Source organism: Vespula vulgaris, chromosome 3 (genome assembly GCF_905475345.1).
Source record: "Vespula vulgaris chromosome 3, iyVesVulg1.1, whole genome shotgun sequence".
Lineage (NCBI taxonomy): Eukaryota > Metazoa > Arthropoda > Insecta > Hymenoptera > Vespidae > Vespula > Vespula vulgaris.
In genome coordinates this window covers 3,329,208-3,342,913 of record NC_066588.1, presented here as the reverse complement: position 1 = coordinate 3,342,913, position 13,706 = coordinate 3,329,208, and the positions used below count along the sequence as shown (strand labels likewise).

Genomic DNA, 13,706 nt, shown 5'->3' with positions numbered 1-13,706 from the left:
CAACGACAACGACGGAAAAACCAACAACAACAACAACAACAATAGGAGATTCAAGCAAGCTGCACAGATGTCTGTGAAAGTTGCAAAAAGAAGGTATATCCGCTCGAGAAGGTCGAAACAAATAACAAAATTTTTCACAAACAGTGCTTCCGATGTCTTCAATGCAATTGCGTTTTAAGGTATTTATCAATTATTATAAAATCATTATATTTTTAAAATTATAAGAAGTATAGTAAAATAGTATACTATATAATACACTATAATATAATAATATGTGTCAAATAATTTTTTATTATGATATATTATAGTATATTAAAATAGCATGTTTTAATATACTATACTATTGCATTATAATATATTGATATGTTATTATTAATATACGTATTTAATTATTATAAGAAAAAAAAAACAGTACATATATTATTAATATAATACTGTATTCTATATATTATATTATAGTATTATAATATTAGTATACTATAGAGTATATTAATGTATTTATATAAAAAAAATATACAAAAAAAAATATATATACACATAATCTTTATTAACTTGTTTAATTATTTTTTTATTTTCTTCTTTGTTTGTAAAACAGGATGGACACGTTTACGTTGAACAACGGCAAACTATATTGCATCCCACACTTCAAACAACTTTTCATAACTAGAGGCAATTACGATGAAGGATTTGGCGTGGATCCACATAAGAACAAATGGGCGACGAGCAATGCGAATCAAGCTAACGTGTCGCCAATTGCAGTTTCAAACGGTGACCTCTGATTGATCCGTCGTCAATCCGCACACAAATTCTGTGTGATCAAATTTCTCCTCCTGCGACCATTCGAGCATCGCGTTTTATAATAACAATACATATTCCGATATTCTCTGTAAATCCCCTTTTATTTTTATTCGCGATTAGAGACGAAAAAAAAAAGATCGAGACGAGGACGAAACACCAAGAAAAATTAACAGTGCAACCGAGCGACGTTGTCATTTTAAATTACGTAGTGCCAACAGTAATAAGAGGAAAGAAGAGAGAGAGAGAGAGAGAGAGAGAGAGAGAGAGAGAGAGAGAGAGAGAGAGAGAGAGAGAGAGAGAAAGAGAAAGATTGTAATAGCGTCTTTTTTTACAGAAGAAATCGGTTAGGAATAAAACTAAAACGAAAATGAAGAAAAATGAAGTAAGTGAAGAAAAAAAAATGAAGAAAAAAAAATTAATATAATATAAAAATAAATGAAAGACATATAATTATCGGGAGAGATCATGTCGAAATTATTATAAATTTTCATGCGAGAATGACGAATGAACGAAGCAGAAGAGAAGAGAAAAAAGAAATATATATAAACTACATATATTTACGATATGGCGGCGAACGCTCCGGCGGCCATGTTGTACAAAAGAAGAAAATAAAAAGAAAATTTAATCTTTTGTTTAAAAAAAAAAATCAAACGAATCATAGTAAAATCATTGAAGTATGCGAGACGCATTATTTCTTTTTTCTTTCTTTTTTTCTTTTTCTTTTTAAATTTAAAGTAACAACGTCGGTGTCGAGTTTACGTGAAAGTTTTTCGAGTATTATTTCCTTTTTTATCTTCTTTTGATTATTATTATTATCTTTATTATTATTATTACTATTATTATTATTATTATTATATTATTATTATTATTATACTTACTCTTACTCCTTGTCGTGTCCATTATTGACCGGAAGAAAAACGTTCCGTTTCATTGTACGATCTTCGATCTTTTCCAATCGCGAACAATTATAATTGAAAAGCTCGTCAGTAACACGCTTTCATCTACGTCGTCGTTTGTTTTAACTTTCAACATGTAAACTCTCAAAACATGAACACGAAATTTCGTCTCTCGTCCCAATGTAATACTTATTATTTGTTTTGTTTATATAACTTTCTATTCTTTTTTTTTTTACTCTTTTTTTCTTTTTTTTAGAAATAACAATCACTCTCACGCGACTTTTTATTTACATATAAATCTCTTTTGGTCAACCTTTAAATAAGTATTGGCCAAAAAAACATATTTATTATTCCCTTTCGCTACGTGTTCGTGCGCATATTTTCTTTTTATTATTATTATTATTATTATTATTATTATTATTATTATTATTTAGATTATTATTTTATTATTTTATTATTTTATTATTATTATTATTATTATTATTATTATTATTATTTTATTATTATTAAATTATCATCTCGTATTTCTCGTCGTGTAATAACATCGAACGATCGATGTTCCTAAAATGATGTCATTTAAACAAAAACAAAGAGAGAAGAAAAAATTAAACACAAAAAAAAAAGATTGAGAATTAGGTGAATTCCTTGAGAGATACGTATGCGTTATACATTAATTATATCCGATGATATCATTGTTTCGAATTGTACTTTAAATGATCGTAATAGGTAACGTTATAACACCAACGCGTTTAAATACACATACATACACATAGCCACACAAACACACACTCGTATATTATATGTATTTTAAACTATTTACTTGACTTTTTTGTCACACGTTTAAATTAATTTCAAACGCGTTGAAAGAATGTAAAGGAAAAGTTTTGAAGGAAATAATGAGTGCATTTAAGATCGACAACGATATTTTCAATAGGATATATGCGGATCTACAAATTTTTATAGATTCGTTCGTGGACAGTCCTGGTTTTACATAGTTAACTTCATATATACAAATCTTTATTGAATTTTAGTCGAAAAATTTATTACATTAATATATATATATATATGTATGTATGTATGTATGTATGTATATATATATATATGTATATATGTATGTATGTATATGTATATATATATATATATATGTATGTATGTATGTATGTATGTATGTATATATGTATATATATATATATATATATATATATATATATATATATATATATATTAATTAAATATATGATAATTTTATTTGAAACGTGAGTTTCTTTGATCGTTAGACCGATTAATCACAAATGACGTATTGTATTTCATAGATAATTTTATCGTCTCGTTCTCACATTGAAACGAAAATAAAAAAAAAACAATAAATAAATAAATAAATAAATGAATAAATAAATTCGCTACTCCACCGACATTTTCGAATAGTTGCAATATTTCTAAAAAAGATAATTTATTTCATAATTCTATATATATATATATAAAAATTTTTATTTCAAATTTGGACATTTTCCGTCGCGAGATTCGCTTCTGAATCGTCTGTTATAAAATTATTATTATTATTATCATTATTATTATTATTATTATATTATTATTATTATTATTATTATTATTATTATTTTTTATTTGTATCGTTCTTGGTATTATTTTACTATGTACGTTGTATAATATAGTATCTCAAATGCGCTTTATATATCTCGTATACGAATTAATCCTCGTTAATCCTAACATTTACTATTAATTATATATATATATATATATATATATATATATATATATATATATATATATATATATATATATGTATGTATAATTAATATATAAACGTATAGTTATCGTAGGATATATGTTTTTCATATAATTAATTTTTTTACGTAGGGCCTTTTTTCTTTTCTTTTCTTTTTAACTTTATACTTTTTCTTCATTTATATTATAGATGACAAAAAGATTATTAGAATGTGTATGAACAGTTAAATTTTTTACTTATATCTAAAATAATGCTTCTGATGATTTTCAATTATGACGTAGTCGTCTCTTGATCATTTTAGAAATGATTTTAATTCTAATTGATACGAATATAACACTAAGATTTCCTTTTAACAAGACGTTCGATACACTCGATATTAATATAATTAATATACATCGATAATATACATACATATGTTTAATAAAACAAAGATGGCACGTTCTATTCCCATGTAATCAAAGAAACGAGTAAACAGGGATAATTTTTTTTTTGTTTTGATAGACTTCTTTCATATTTCTTTAAGCACGTCTTATTTTATTTAAATAAATTAACTACGTTTTATGAAAAGTTATTTCATATTACTTTCTAGTTTTACATTAATCGAAAATAATTCTTTCAATTCTCACTGATGGCGCTGTTTCACGTAGTTAACGAAATACCCTACAGGTAGCGCCATCGCCGCAACAAATTTTCTCATAGATGGCGTTGTTTGATGATTATTTCTCCAATGTGCAGTTTTAATTCTAACTCATAAAGATAGCGTTGATGAAACGACGAATATATTTGATATCAACAAGGTATATAAAACAAAGATTTTATACAACAAAATTCTTTTCTATTTCCATGTAATCAAAATAACAAAAATTCATAACCAAAGCAATCAAATATTTCTTACATTTTTTCTAGGTCTGCAGAAACGAAGATTACTAACAGGTATTGGCTGAACGATATCGATACTCTGATTCGCAACTAACATCACGTTACACAAATTGAGTCACATTTTCATACGTAGTTAACCAATGGTGTAGTAAACAGCAGATGATACATCGTATACTCATTTATTTTATTTTTATTTTATTATCTCAAGTTCCGGCTTATTCGGCACGTTTGGTTGTACAGTAGAAAATTCGTGATCAATATAGTAAGATCGACCAAAGTATACGTGACATATTTTATTTTGGTGCTTATTAAGAATATCTTTTATTAATCTTGAATTGACTGTAAGTAGATAAATATGAAATATACATTATATAGAAACGAACGTATATATTAACGTTTTAATATTCAGACATAGTATTATTTTCTGTATTATGGTATAAGATATATATATAATTGTTATTAAATATGTCGAAGATATAATGTATTTTATTAATTTAATCGTACTTGTATCGAAATTTGATTACTTAACAAAAGAGGAGAGAAAATTAATAATCTGGATATCAACAGAAAAGAAATAAAAAGTAATTCGATAATATGTATTCCTTGCAGAAGGCACTAAATAATCTTGGGCCGAGTTTATCGTACGGTACATTTTCAAACGAGTAATACATTTATCGACGGACGGTAAAGATGGAACCTTAACGTATCCTTTGTTTAATACAATAACTGAATGTTTAAATTGGAAAATATTTATGCTTTTTAATGTCACGGTCACAATGAACAACGTCAACAATCTCAATTAATTCAATTTTTGAAATTGTAAAACTCGAGATTTGATGTTTTATTAATTACATTATAAAATCTAATCCATTACAATATCATTCGTTATTTCGGAAATGAAATCGATTTAAATAACGAAAATTTTTGAACCATTATTACGAAAATTCTAAATATTTATTTATATATTTATTTTTACTTATTAAATTAGATTTATCTATACAGTCATAATTGTACGATCATAATACACACACACACACACACATACACATACACGCACATATATGTATACATATATAAAAAAAAAAAAACATAAGTAATAGTACGATATAAATTTAAATTTCAATCAAAAAGGAATTTTTAATGAAACCTTATTTCGCTATATCGTCTTTAACCGTTTATATAAAAGTTCATTAAAAATACATTTCTAACTTTCAAAAATAATTCAGTGATAATATACAGATTAAAATATTGTATACATTAAAAAATAGAGGTTAGGTATTTCGAATCGTTCAAGGCTTCTCAAAATACATTTTTTTAAATGTTTCAGGAAACCTCAAGATGGGATTGGAGATTTGCGTGGATACATTTGAGTCTGCAAAAAACGCGATTATAGGTGGTGCCATGAGATTAGAGTTATGTTCATCTTTATCGGAAGGTGGTTTAACACCATCAGTTGGTTTCGTTAATAAAATTCGGAACTTAACGAATATAGAAATTTACGTTCTGTTACGCGTTAGAAGCGGAAATTTCGTTTATTCTCGTGAAGAAATGGACATCATGTTATTCGATTTGAAAACAATCAAGGATTTAAAATTAGCGAATGGTTTTGTTTTCGGTGCTTTAACGGAAGACCATGAAATCAATACAACTTATTGCAAGCAAGTAATATCGCTAGCTAAACCACTTCCCGTTACGTTTCATCGCGCTTTCGACGAAATGCGACAGGATCCTTTAGAAACCGTTCATTTATTGCATTCCCTCGGTTTCCGTAGGATTTTATCATCGGGACGACAGGAAACAGCTGAGAAAGGTATCAGTCTCTTAAAAAGTATGCATGCATTAAAAAAAATATTGATAATGCCAGGTGCCGGCATTACTCCGGATAATATATTAAATATTAAATTAAAGACTGAGATCAATGAATTTCATTGCTCGGCTAGGAAAAAGAAACAACTCGCTGCAAATGAAAGGAATCATTTTAGGATGGGTACCGTATTAGAGAAAGATTATGTCATGGTTACCGATGTTAATACGGTCAGAAAAATGTGTGAAATAATTGAAAACGATTATGAGTAAACGAATAAATTTGCATCTAAGCGACTCTTTGAATACGAATAATTCCGTTCTTCGTTTCTATAAAATCTCTAATAAAATTAAAAATAAAGAAATAATTAGCTCTTAATTGCGTTTCATACGACGTTAATTAAACTGATAATAAATAAAAATAACCGATCGAGAAACGATTGGTTATTGTTTTTTCGTTTCGTAGTTAGCTTAAGTGTTTTATAAGAAATTTGTTTTTGTCATCCAAAGCGTGACATACGAGTTAGAAAGAGTTAATAGATAATTGACATTAGATTTGATTGTTACTCTTATTTACGTTCTGTTTGAAAATAGAATACGATTGATCACGCATGTCGTGCTTTCTAGGATAAGTGAATTTTTTTATTTTTCTTTTTTTTTTTTTATTTGGAGGAGAGTGTTTCTACCATATCTTTTCTTTTTTTTTCTTATGTCATTTCTTTTTTTTTTATGTATAAAAAGAAACAAAAAATTTTAATACAAATAGAATAACTTGCGTCGTTGTAGAATTTTAATTTTAACAATGAATGAATGAATGTTCGATTTTTGAAAATAAAACAAAATTGTGCATGCTGCTGTAGAGTGATTTGAATTTTTATATTAAGATTAATTTGTCAATCCGATTTAGAAACGATGATGTTATAATTTTGTATTAAAAAAAAATATCTATATCTTTGTATTTTTATAAATACTATTTGTTTGTATAATTTTCTTGTCCACTATTATAAAATCTCATGATTATCAATTGTCAAGATGACGTAATGATGAATAATAAAAATACATAATACCGATCATTAAGTTTCATTAAAACTAACAACGTCTATAAGTATGGTATTTTTACGAAGATAACGAGTCATTATTGATTATGTATAACTTACTATCAAATTAAATTTAATAATTCGTTATAGTAAAATATGAATTGAAATGATCCATTGATTTGATAACAAAAGAAATATATATAATCTAAAAATTCAAATATCGTCAAAAAGATTTTACAATTTTAATAATTAATTAATAAAGATAATTTATAACATACCATCGATTTATTATAAAACGAAAAAAATATCTTTCAAAATCTAAACGTTGAAAAATTCTATTTAACAATTTTGCAGATAAAATATCAGTTTTCTAAAAATTTTTACGAAACGATGATAAGATTTCTATTTAAATTCGAAGAACTCAATTAAATTAATGATTAATACAATGAACAATTAAATAATTAATTCATGATTAATCTCGTTCGTTTTACGAATGTTTTCTTAGAAATTTAAAGAAATAAATAATTTTCAAAAGCTAAAGATCATAAAGAAACAAAAAACTTTAAGTTCTCAACGATGTGATAATTAATTAATTTTGTTTGGAACAATGTGTGGTTCGTTATTTTGGTTTTTCTTTCTTTCTTTCTTTCTTTTTTCCCTCTATCTTATTATTAATAATTATTTCTATTCGATATAGCTTGAACTTTCACTTTGCGAGAACGACTAGCTAACTCGAAAGCTACGTATTAACGAGAAAGTAGAAGATGCATTGTCTGTTGCAAATGTTTGCAAAATAGAGAAAGCATTGTTATTAATATATTATCGTTTGACGATGTGAAAAATTACAACAAAAAAAAAAAGAAAAAACATAAAACAAAAAAAAACCTCATATGTATAATTTTTTTGAAATGAGAGGTAATATTGCTTGTATATCAATCGTATCGTTTATCATCTGATGTATGACTTTTTTAAAGTACATTGACCGATATATATATTTGTTTGTGTGCATGTGCGTGCGTGCGCGTGTGCGTGTGTGTGTGTGTGTGTGTGTTAGTTGCTCTCGCGTGCTCCTACAAATGCTAACGTAATCCATCGATTGACCTTTCCGATTGACATTGATGTCGTAATTGTGCAACGTGTGTACAATGAATACTATAAATATGCAGCTAAGTATGGATCATACAATTTCGTATTGACTATCTATATCGTTAGTTACAAAATTTGTCTTTGAAATAAATTATAGTAAAAAAAAATTTTGAAATAGATTTGGAAAGTCTTTTTTCTTTTTCTTTTCTTTCCTTTTTTTCTTTTTTTTTTTTTAAGCCAATTGCATCATTATTCCTCAAAGATATTCAATCGTTATTAATTTTATGTATCGCAATGGCATTCTTAATTTTGTGTCAAATGAAAAATATGTCAAGCTTGCTGTTTTTAATTTTACAATTTATTTCGTAAAACCCGGCAACATGCTGCATATATAAATGTATTTATTTACCATCAACATTATTTGCGTATCCTCATTATACAAGGATGATATTGTAATACACATTTACACAAGGATGATATTATAATACACATTTACATAAGGATGATATTATAATACACATTTACACAAGGATGATATTATAATACACATACACACACACACATATATATATATTTTTTTTTCATTATCTTTTTTTTCAAATTATAGTTAATAAATTAAATTCGATAATAAAAGATTTTCGGCAATAAAAGATATTTATCGTTTATAGAATTAATTTTAATTTTAATTAATTTCTTAATTATAATTATTTTTCTTTTCATCTTTTTTTCTTATATATATATATATATATGTATATATGTATATGTATATATATATATATATATATGTATGTATGTATATATATTTCTTAACTTGTTATTAAATTTGAGAATTGACGGATTCTAAATTTCGAAGATTAATTCATTTCGAAAATTAATTAAAAATTCTTAATTTGAAGTATTAATCAGAAAAATGACTATATTTTGTAATATGCTTATATAATATATAATCCCTATTTTTTAGAGTTAACTTATCTACTTTAAATAAAAAATGTATATATATTCTAATATGCGTAAATTAAAATATGTATATATACTATACATTTTATATACACATACATATACATTTGATGTAAATAGCAAGTAACTCTACACACACACACACACGCGCGCGCACACACACAGACATATATATTACATGAACTAGGACATTTATATTATATTGGAAAATAATAATAGGACCAGTTATTAGATGATCTTTATTTCTCTGAGTTAAAGTTTGCAAATTAGAGACGGAAAATGTTAAACACGTGTCACGTAGAGCGAACTATGTATGCACTACGAAGTCGCATAATCAATGGTTATGTTTATAGCTTTCACCGTGCACATATTGCACACTTACGACATCAATGTCAACCAGAAAGGCCAGTTGGTAAAATTACGTAACGTAAGTGTTTGCACCTGTGCGTGCAAGATTACACATATTTTTTATTACTTTTGACAAAACTTCGTGCTCTTCCTTGATCTTTCTCTTTCTTCTTTTCTTTTCTTTTTTTTTCATATGCACTCAAATATCTCGACGACGGAATGACAAATTCGAAGATCAATGGAATTAGATGTTAAAATAAGAAGTGTTAAATTAAATCAACGTCGATTTTCATTTTCTTTAACTTTTTTTTTCTTTTCGTTATCTTAAATTTTATTTCTCTCTCTCGTCTTTTTTCCCTTCTTTTTTCAATAATTTTTTGTTTCCTTTTTCTCTTTTTGATCTTTTCATAATTTTTCATTTTATTTTTTATTTTATATTCTTTTTTTTTCTTTTGATTTTCTTCTTAATTTTTCTCGCCCTCTTGTAATCCCTTCCATTTACTTCATTTATTTGTTTGATCCATCCAATTTCCTTTTTCTATTTGTTCGATATTTCTTGTTTCCTATTCTTTCTCTTCTTTCATATTTCTTTTTTTTTTCTCAAATAAATTCCTATAGGTGATTCGAAAAATCGATTACTCTTGTTTCGAGATTCCTTAGTTTCGATCGTCGGTCTTGTAATCTTCAATTTTTTAATTTTTAAGAGAAGTAAAAAAAAAAAGAAAAAAAAAACAAAAAATAGAAAAAAGAAGAATAGAACAAAAAGATTATCCTTATAAAAAATCTCAAAAAGAATATCAAAATTAAATCATCGATATAATCTACAAACATTTGAGCGTCCCAGTATAACTAATTAAAAGAAATTTAATCGAGAAAGACGCAATGGCGTATCTAGGATGGTGCTGCAAGCATAGAGTGCCATCAAAAAAAAAAAAAAAAGAAAAGAGAAAAGTTGAAAAAAAATAGAAATTTGCCGAAGAAAATTTTAATGTTCTTTTGGAACGAATAGAAAACTTGATAAAAAATAAATCAGAGGTATGCAAGATCTTAATGTCGGAAAAAGGTGGAAAGAGAAAAGAAAAAGGAAAATACTTGTTCAAGCGCAACTACTTGTCTAAATATTTATTTCATTTTCTTGCGTTTAGATCTAAGTTAGATAAATTCGCTAGATACGGTTCTGGAATGAACATCATTGAATGAATAATCGACGACGATTCGACACGATCGTACTTTTATCGCTTTCTAAGGAACGTTGACATAACGTTGTCGTGAAGCGCACCGTAATAATGCAATAAATACGGAAGTCATTGGATTCTAATCAGAGAAAACTTGAAGAACGTCGGTATAGGTACCGCATATCACAAAGTTGTTATAAAAGCGTACGTGACTCGTCTGTTTCTTTCTATATTTCGATATTTCTTTTTTCTTTTTTTTTTTATATATATATATCGTCGTCGACGTCATCATCGTCGTCGTTTTCGTATTATTATTTTATTTTTTCTATTTGTTCTTTTCTTTTTTCTTTTCTTCTTATTTTTGTATTTAGGTGACTTTTTGTTCTTTCTTTTCTTTCCTTTTTTTTTTTTATTATCTCATTGTCCCAATCAAATTACTTACCTGTCTTCTCCCTCTCTCTTTTTTTCGTAAAATCATATCATCCAAAACTTATGCAGATACTATCACGACGACGGGGATTTTTTGTTCGCAAGATGTAACCTCGTCGAATGTTAAATTTTGTTTTACGACCATCTTGTATGCTATACGCAAGGATCTCTTCCTGAATAATGGAATGATCAATATGCGTAAGCTTAAGATAGAACGATTTTAAACGACGAATAAAAATATTTGCTATTCAAATATGTTTCTTTACTTTTTCCTTTTTATTTCGTTTTTTTTTTTTTACCTTTTTTTCTCATTCTTCTTCTTTTCTTTTCATTCCTTTTATTTCTTATATATGGTGAATCGATAATTGTTTCTTTAGAGAATACTTTTTTTTAAGTATAGAACTTATTAATACACACACACACGGGTATATTAAAATTTATACAAATTAATATGATAAATCAATATACAATAAGAATATATCATTGTTTGATATTTTTACATAAATTTTCTGACGTATGAAATAAATTTTCTAACTTGTTAACTGGTTTGCATTTTAATTAATATTTCTTGCGATCTGAATGTGACAAATAAATTGATACCATTCTATAAGACACTTTTACCACCCGTAAGATGCATACGTGTATAAATACATATGTTTAAACTAAAAAAGGCTCGTATATATTTATGGTAAGCACGATACGTGAATCGAATCAACAAATTAATCTATTCCAAACAACGGAGAATAGAGATACGAGCGATGATTCAGGAAGTATATTTCACTGATCACCTTTGATGAATTATAATTAAGTTCTAGTTGAAAAAAAGTCGATCCTCCAACAGAACGAAATAAAAAGAAAAAAAATATATATATATAATGTAAGATTAAAATTTAACCAACGCTTGTAATTTTTTCAAAAGAAATGCATAGACCGTCATTTTTTGTTATCTACCGAGATTAAATAACGTATTATATTGTCATTTATTCATAATTTGCGTTCAATTAAATACAATTTATGTGAACTGCTTAGAGTTTCATTCTCGTATAATATTATACTATAAATCGATAGAATATCATTTTGTCTCCTCATTCGAAAAACACGTGAAACGTGTTTAGAAAATTGATCGTTTGACGTAATATCAATAGAAATTTGTATAAAAATGTGAATTACAAATGTCAATCGATAAACGATATCTCTAAGATAAAAACAAGAAAAAGTGTGATTGTTGAATATATTCATGCTGAATTATTATTATAATTGTCACGTCTCAATAAAATTTATCGCTTAATGATTGGTAACATGTTTTCGTTGGATTTATATACGTATCTTCGTAAATGATTATTATCGTAATTATTATTTTTGATAAATCAATGATATAATATAAATTTCAATATATTTTCAGCACATTTAATATAACTTTCAGTAATACCTACATTATATTATATCAAATATACACAATATAATATATTATAATTATGCAATAATTCTTAAAAAATATTCGATATATAATATAATGGGATACAATTGTTAAAAAAGAAAAACAAAAATAAAATGATAAAAGAAGAAAATGTATAAATAATACCAAACGTTATTAAAATAGGTTTTCTTTTCTCTCTCTTTTTTTTTTTTTTTTCATTTTCTTCCCTAACCAACGCATTCTTTTGTCGGATAAAAGAGTATATGGAAATTAGTCGCTGGTGATGGTAAGTTGGTCACAAATAAAGAACTTAACTCGCATGACGCTCCTCTCGTACATGGAAGATCATCACAGTCGACGTGGTTTTGCACTTTCGTTTACCGTTCGCACACGTACGATGTATGTACACATATGTATACTTGTATCGATGCGTGTAAGTACGTATGTAAGTATCTATGTATGTATGCAGTTACAATCGAGAGCATTAATGGCGTAACAGGGACGTACCCCCATTTTTGATACCCTTTGTGCGTATCTTACGTATTCTTCCGTTTTTATCATTATATTATGTGACATGACTTAACGATCGATGATATCACAAAAGCGCACAAACAAAATGATAATTCTCATCTAATATTACATATTAATAACAGAAAATGTTTCCTCTTTCTTTTTTTTTTGTTTTCTTTCGCGTCTTTTTCTTTTTTTTTTTTTTTTTTTTCGTTATTGAACCTCTTTTCCTTATTCTAATTTCTCTGTTTACAAAGTAACAGACAATAAACCGCGATAAAATTGCAGCAAATAATAACATCTTTTCTTCCATATCCGATGGTGAATACGTAAAAAGGAAAGAACAGGAAACTTATTTTTCGTCTAATATTAATCAAAGAAAGAATCAAAAGAAAAAGGAAGGAAATAAAATACTGTTAATCGAGGTTCTTATTATCGTAATAATTTTCATATTAACTTTTTGGTATTGATTTGAAAAAAAGAAAGAAAAGAAAAAGAAAAAGATTATGATGAAATTTAATCAAGCGACTTTTAGTTAGGATAACTTTTAAGGATTAAACGATGTATACATATACACACATATATATATACATATAACTTAATTATATAAAAAATATTAATTCATAA

General features: G+C 26.4%; 2 protein-coding genes across 20 annotated transcripts in view; both read left to right on the top strand.

Moving 5' to 3' along the window:
- The window catches only part of LOC127062425 (myb-like protein X), a 101,340-nt gene extending 98,727 nt beyond the window's left edge, over positions 1-2,613 (top strand). For 16 of the 17 annotated variants that reach the window (XM_050990633.1, XM_050990639.1, XM_050990638.1 and 13 more), the window contains 2 exons: positions 46-179; positions 596-2,613. In XM_050990633.1, coding sequence (XP_050846590.1) covers positions 46-179; positions 596-779 — 318 coding nt within the window. In that variant the 3' untranslated portion in view covers positions 780-2,613. The remainder of the gene's footprint in view (positions 1-45; positions 180-595) is intronic. The other variant, XM_050990631.1, reaches the window with a different exon arrangement.
- Positions 2,614-3,673: 1,060 nt separating this feature from the next.
- Positions 3,674-8,046, top strand: LOC127062436 (copper homeostasis protein cutC homolog). 3 transcript variants are annotated; one of them, XM_050990658.1, is made up of 3 exons: positions 3,674-4,235; positions 4,345-4,371; positions 5,645-8,046. In XM_050990658.1, the coding sequence occupies exon 3, from the start codon at positions 5,656-5,658 to the stop codon at positions 6,391-6,393; it is 738 nt and encodes a 245-aa protein (XP_050846615.1). In that variant the 5' UTR covers positions 3,674-4,235; positions 4,345-4,371; positions 5,645-5,655; the 3' UTR covers positions 6,394-8,046. The 3 variants fall into 3 exon arrangements, with proteins under 3 accessions (XP_050846615.1, XP_050846613.1, XP_050846616.1); XM_050990656.1 differs by lacking the exons at positions 3,674-4,235; positions 4,345-4,371 and adding exons at positions 4,381-4,658; positions 4,927-5,001; XM_050990659.1 differs by lacking the exons at positions 3,674-4,235; positions 4,345-4,371 and adding an exon at positions 4,381-4,658.
- Positions 8,047-13,706: the final 5,660 nt, after the last annotated feature.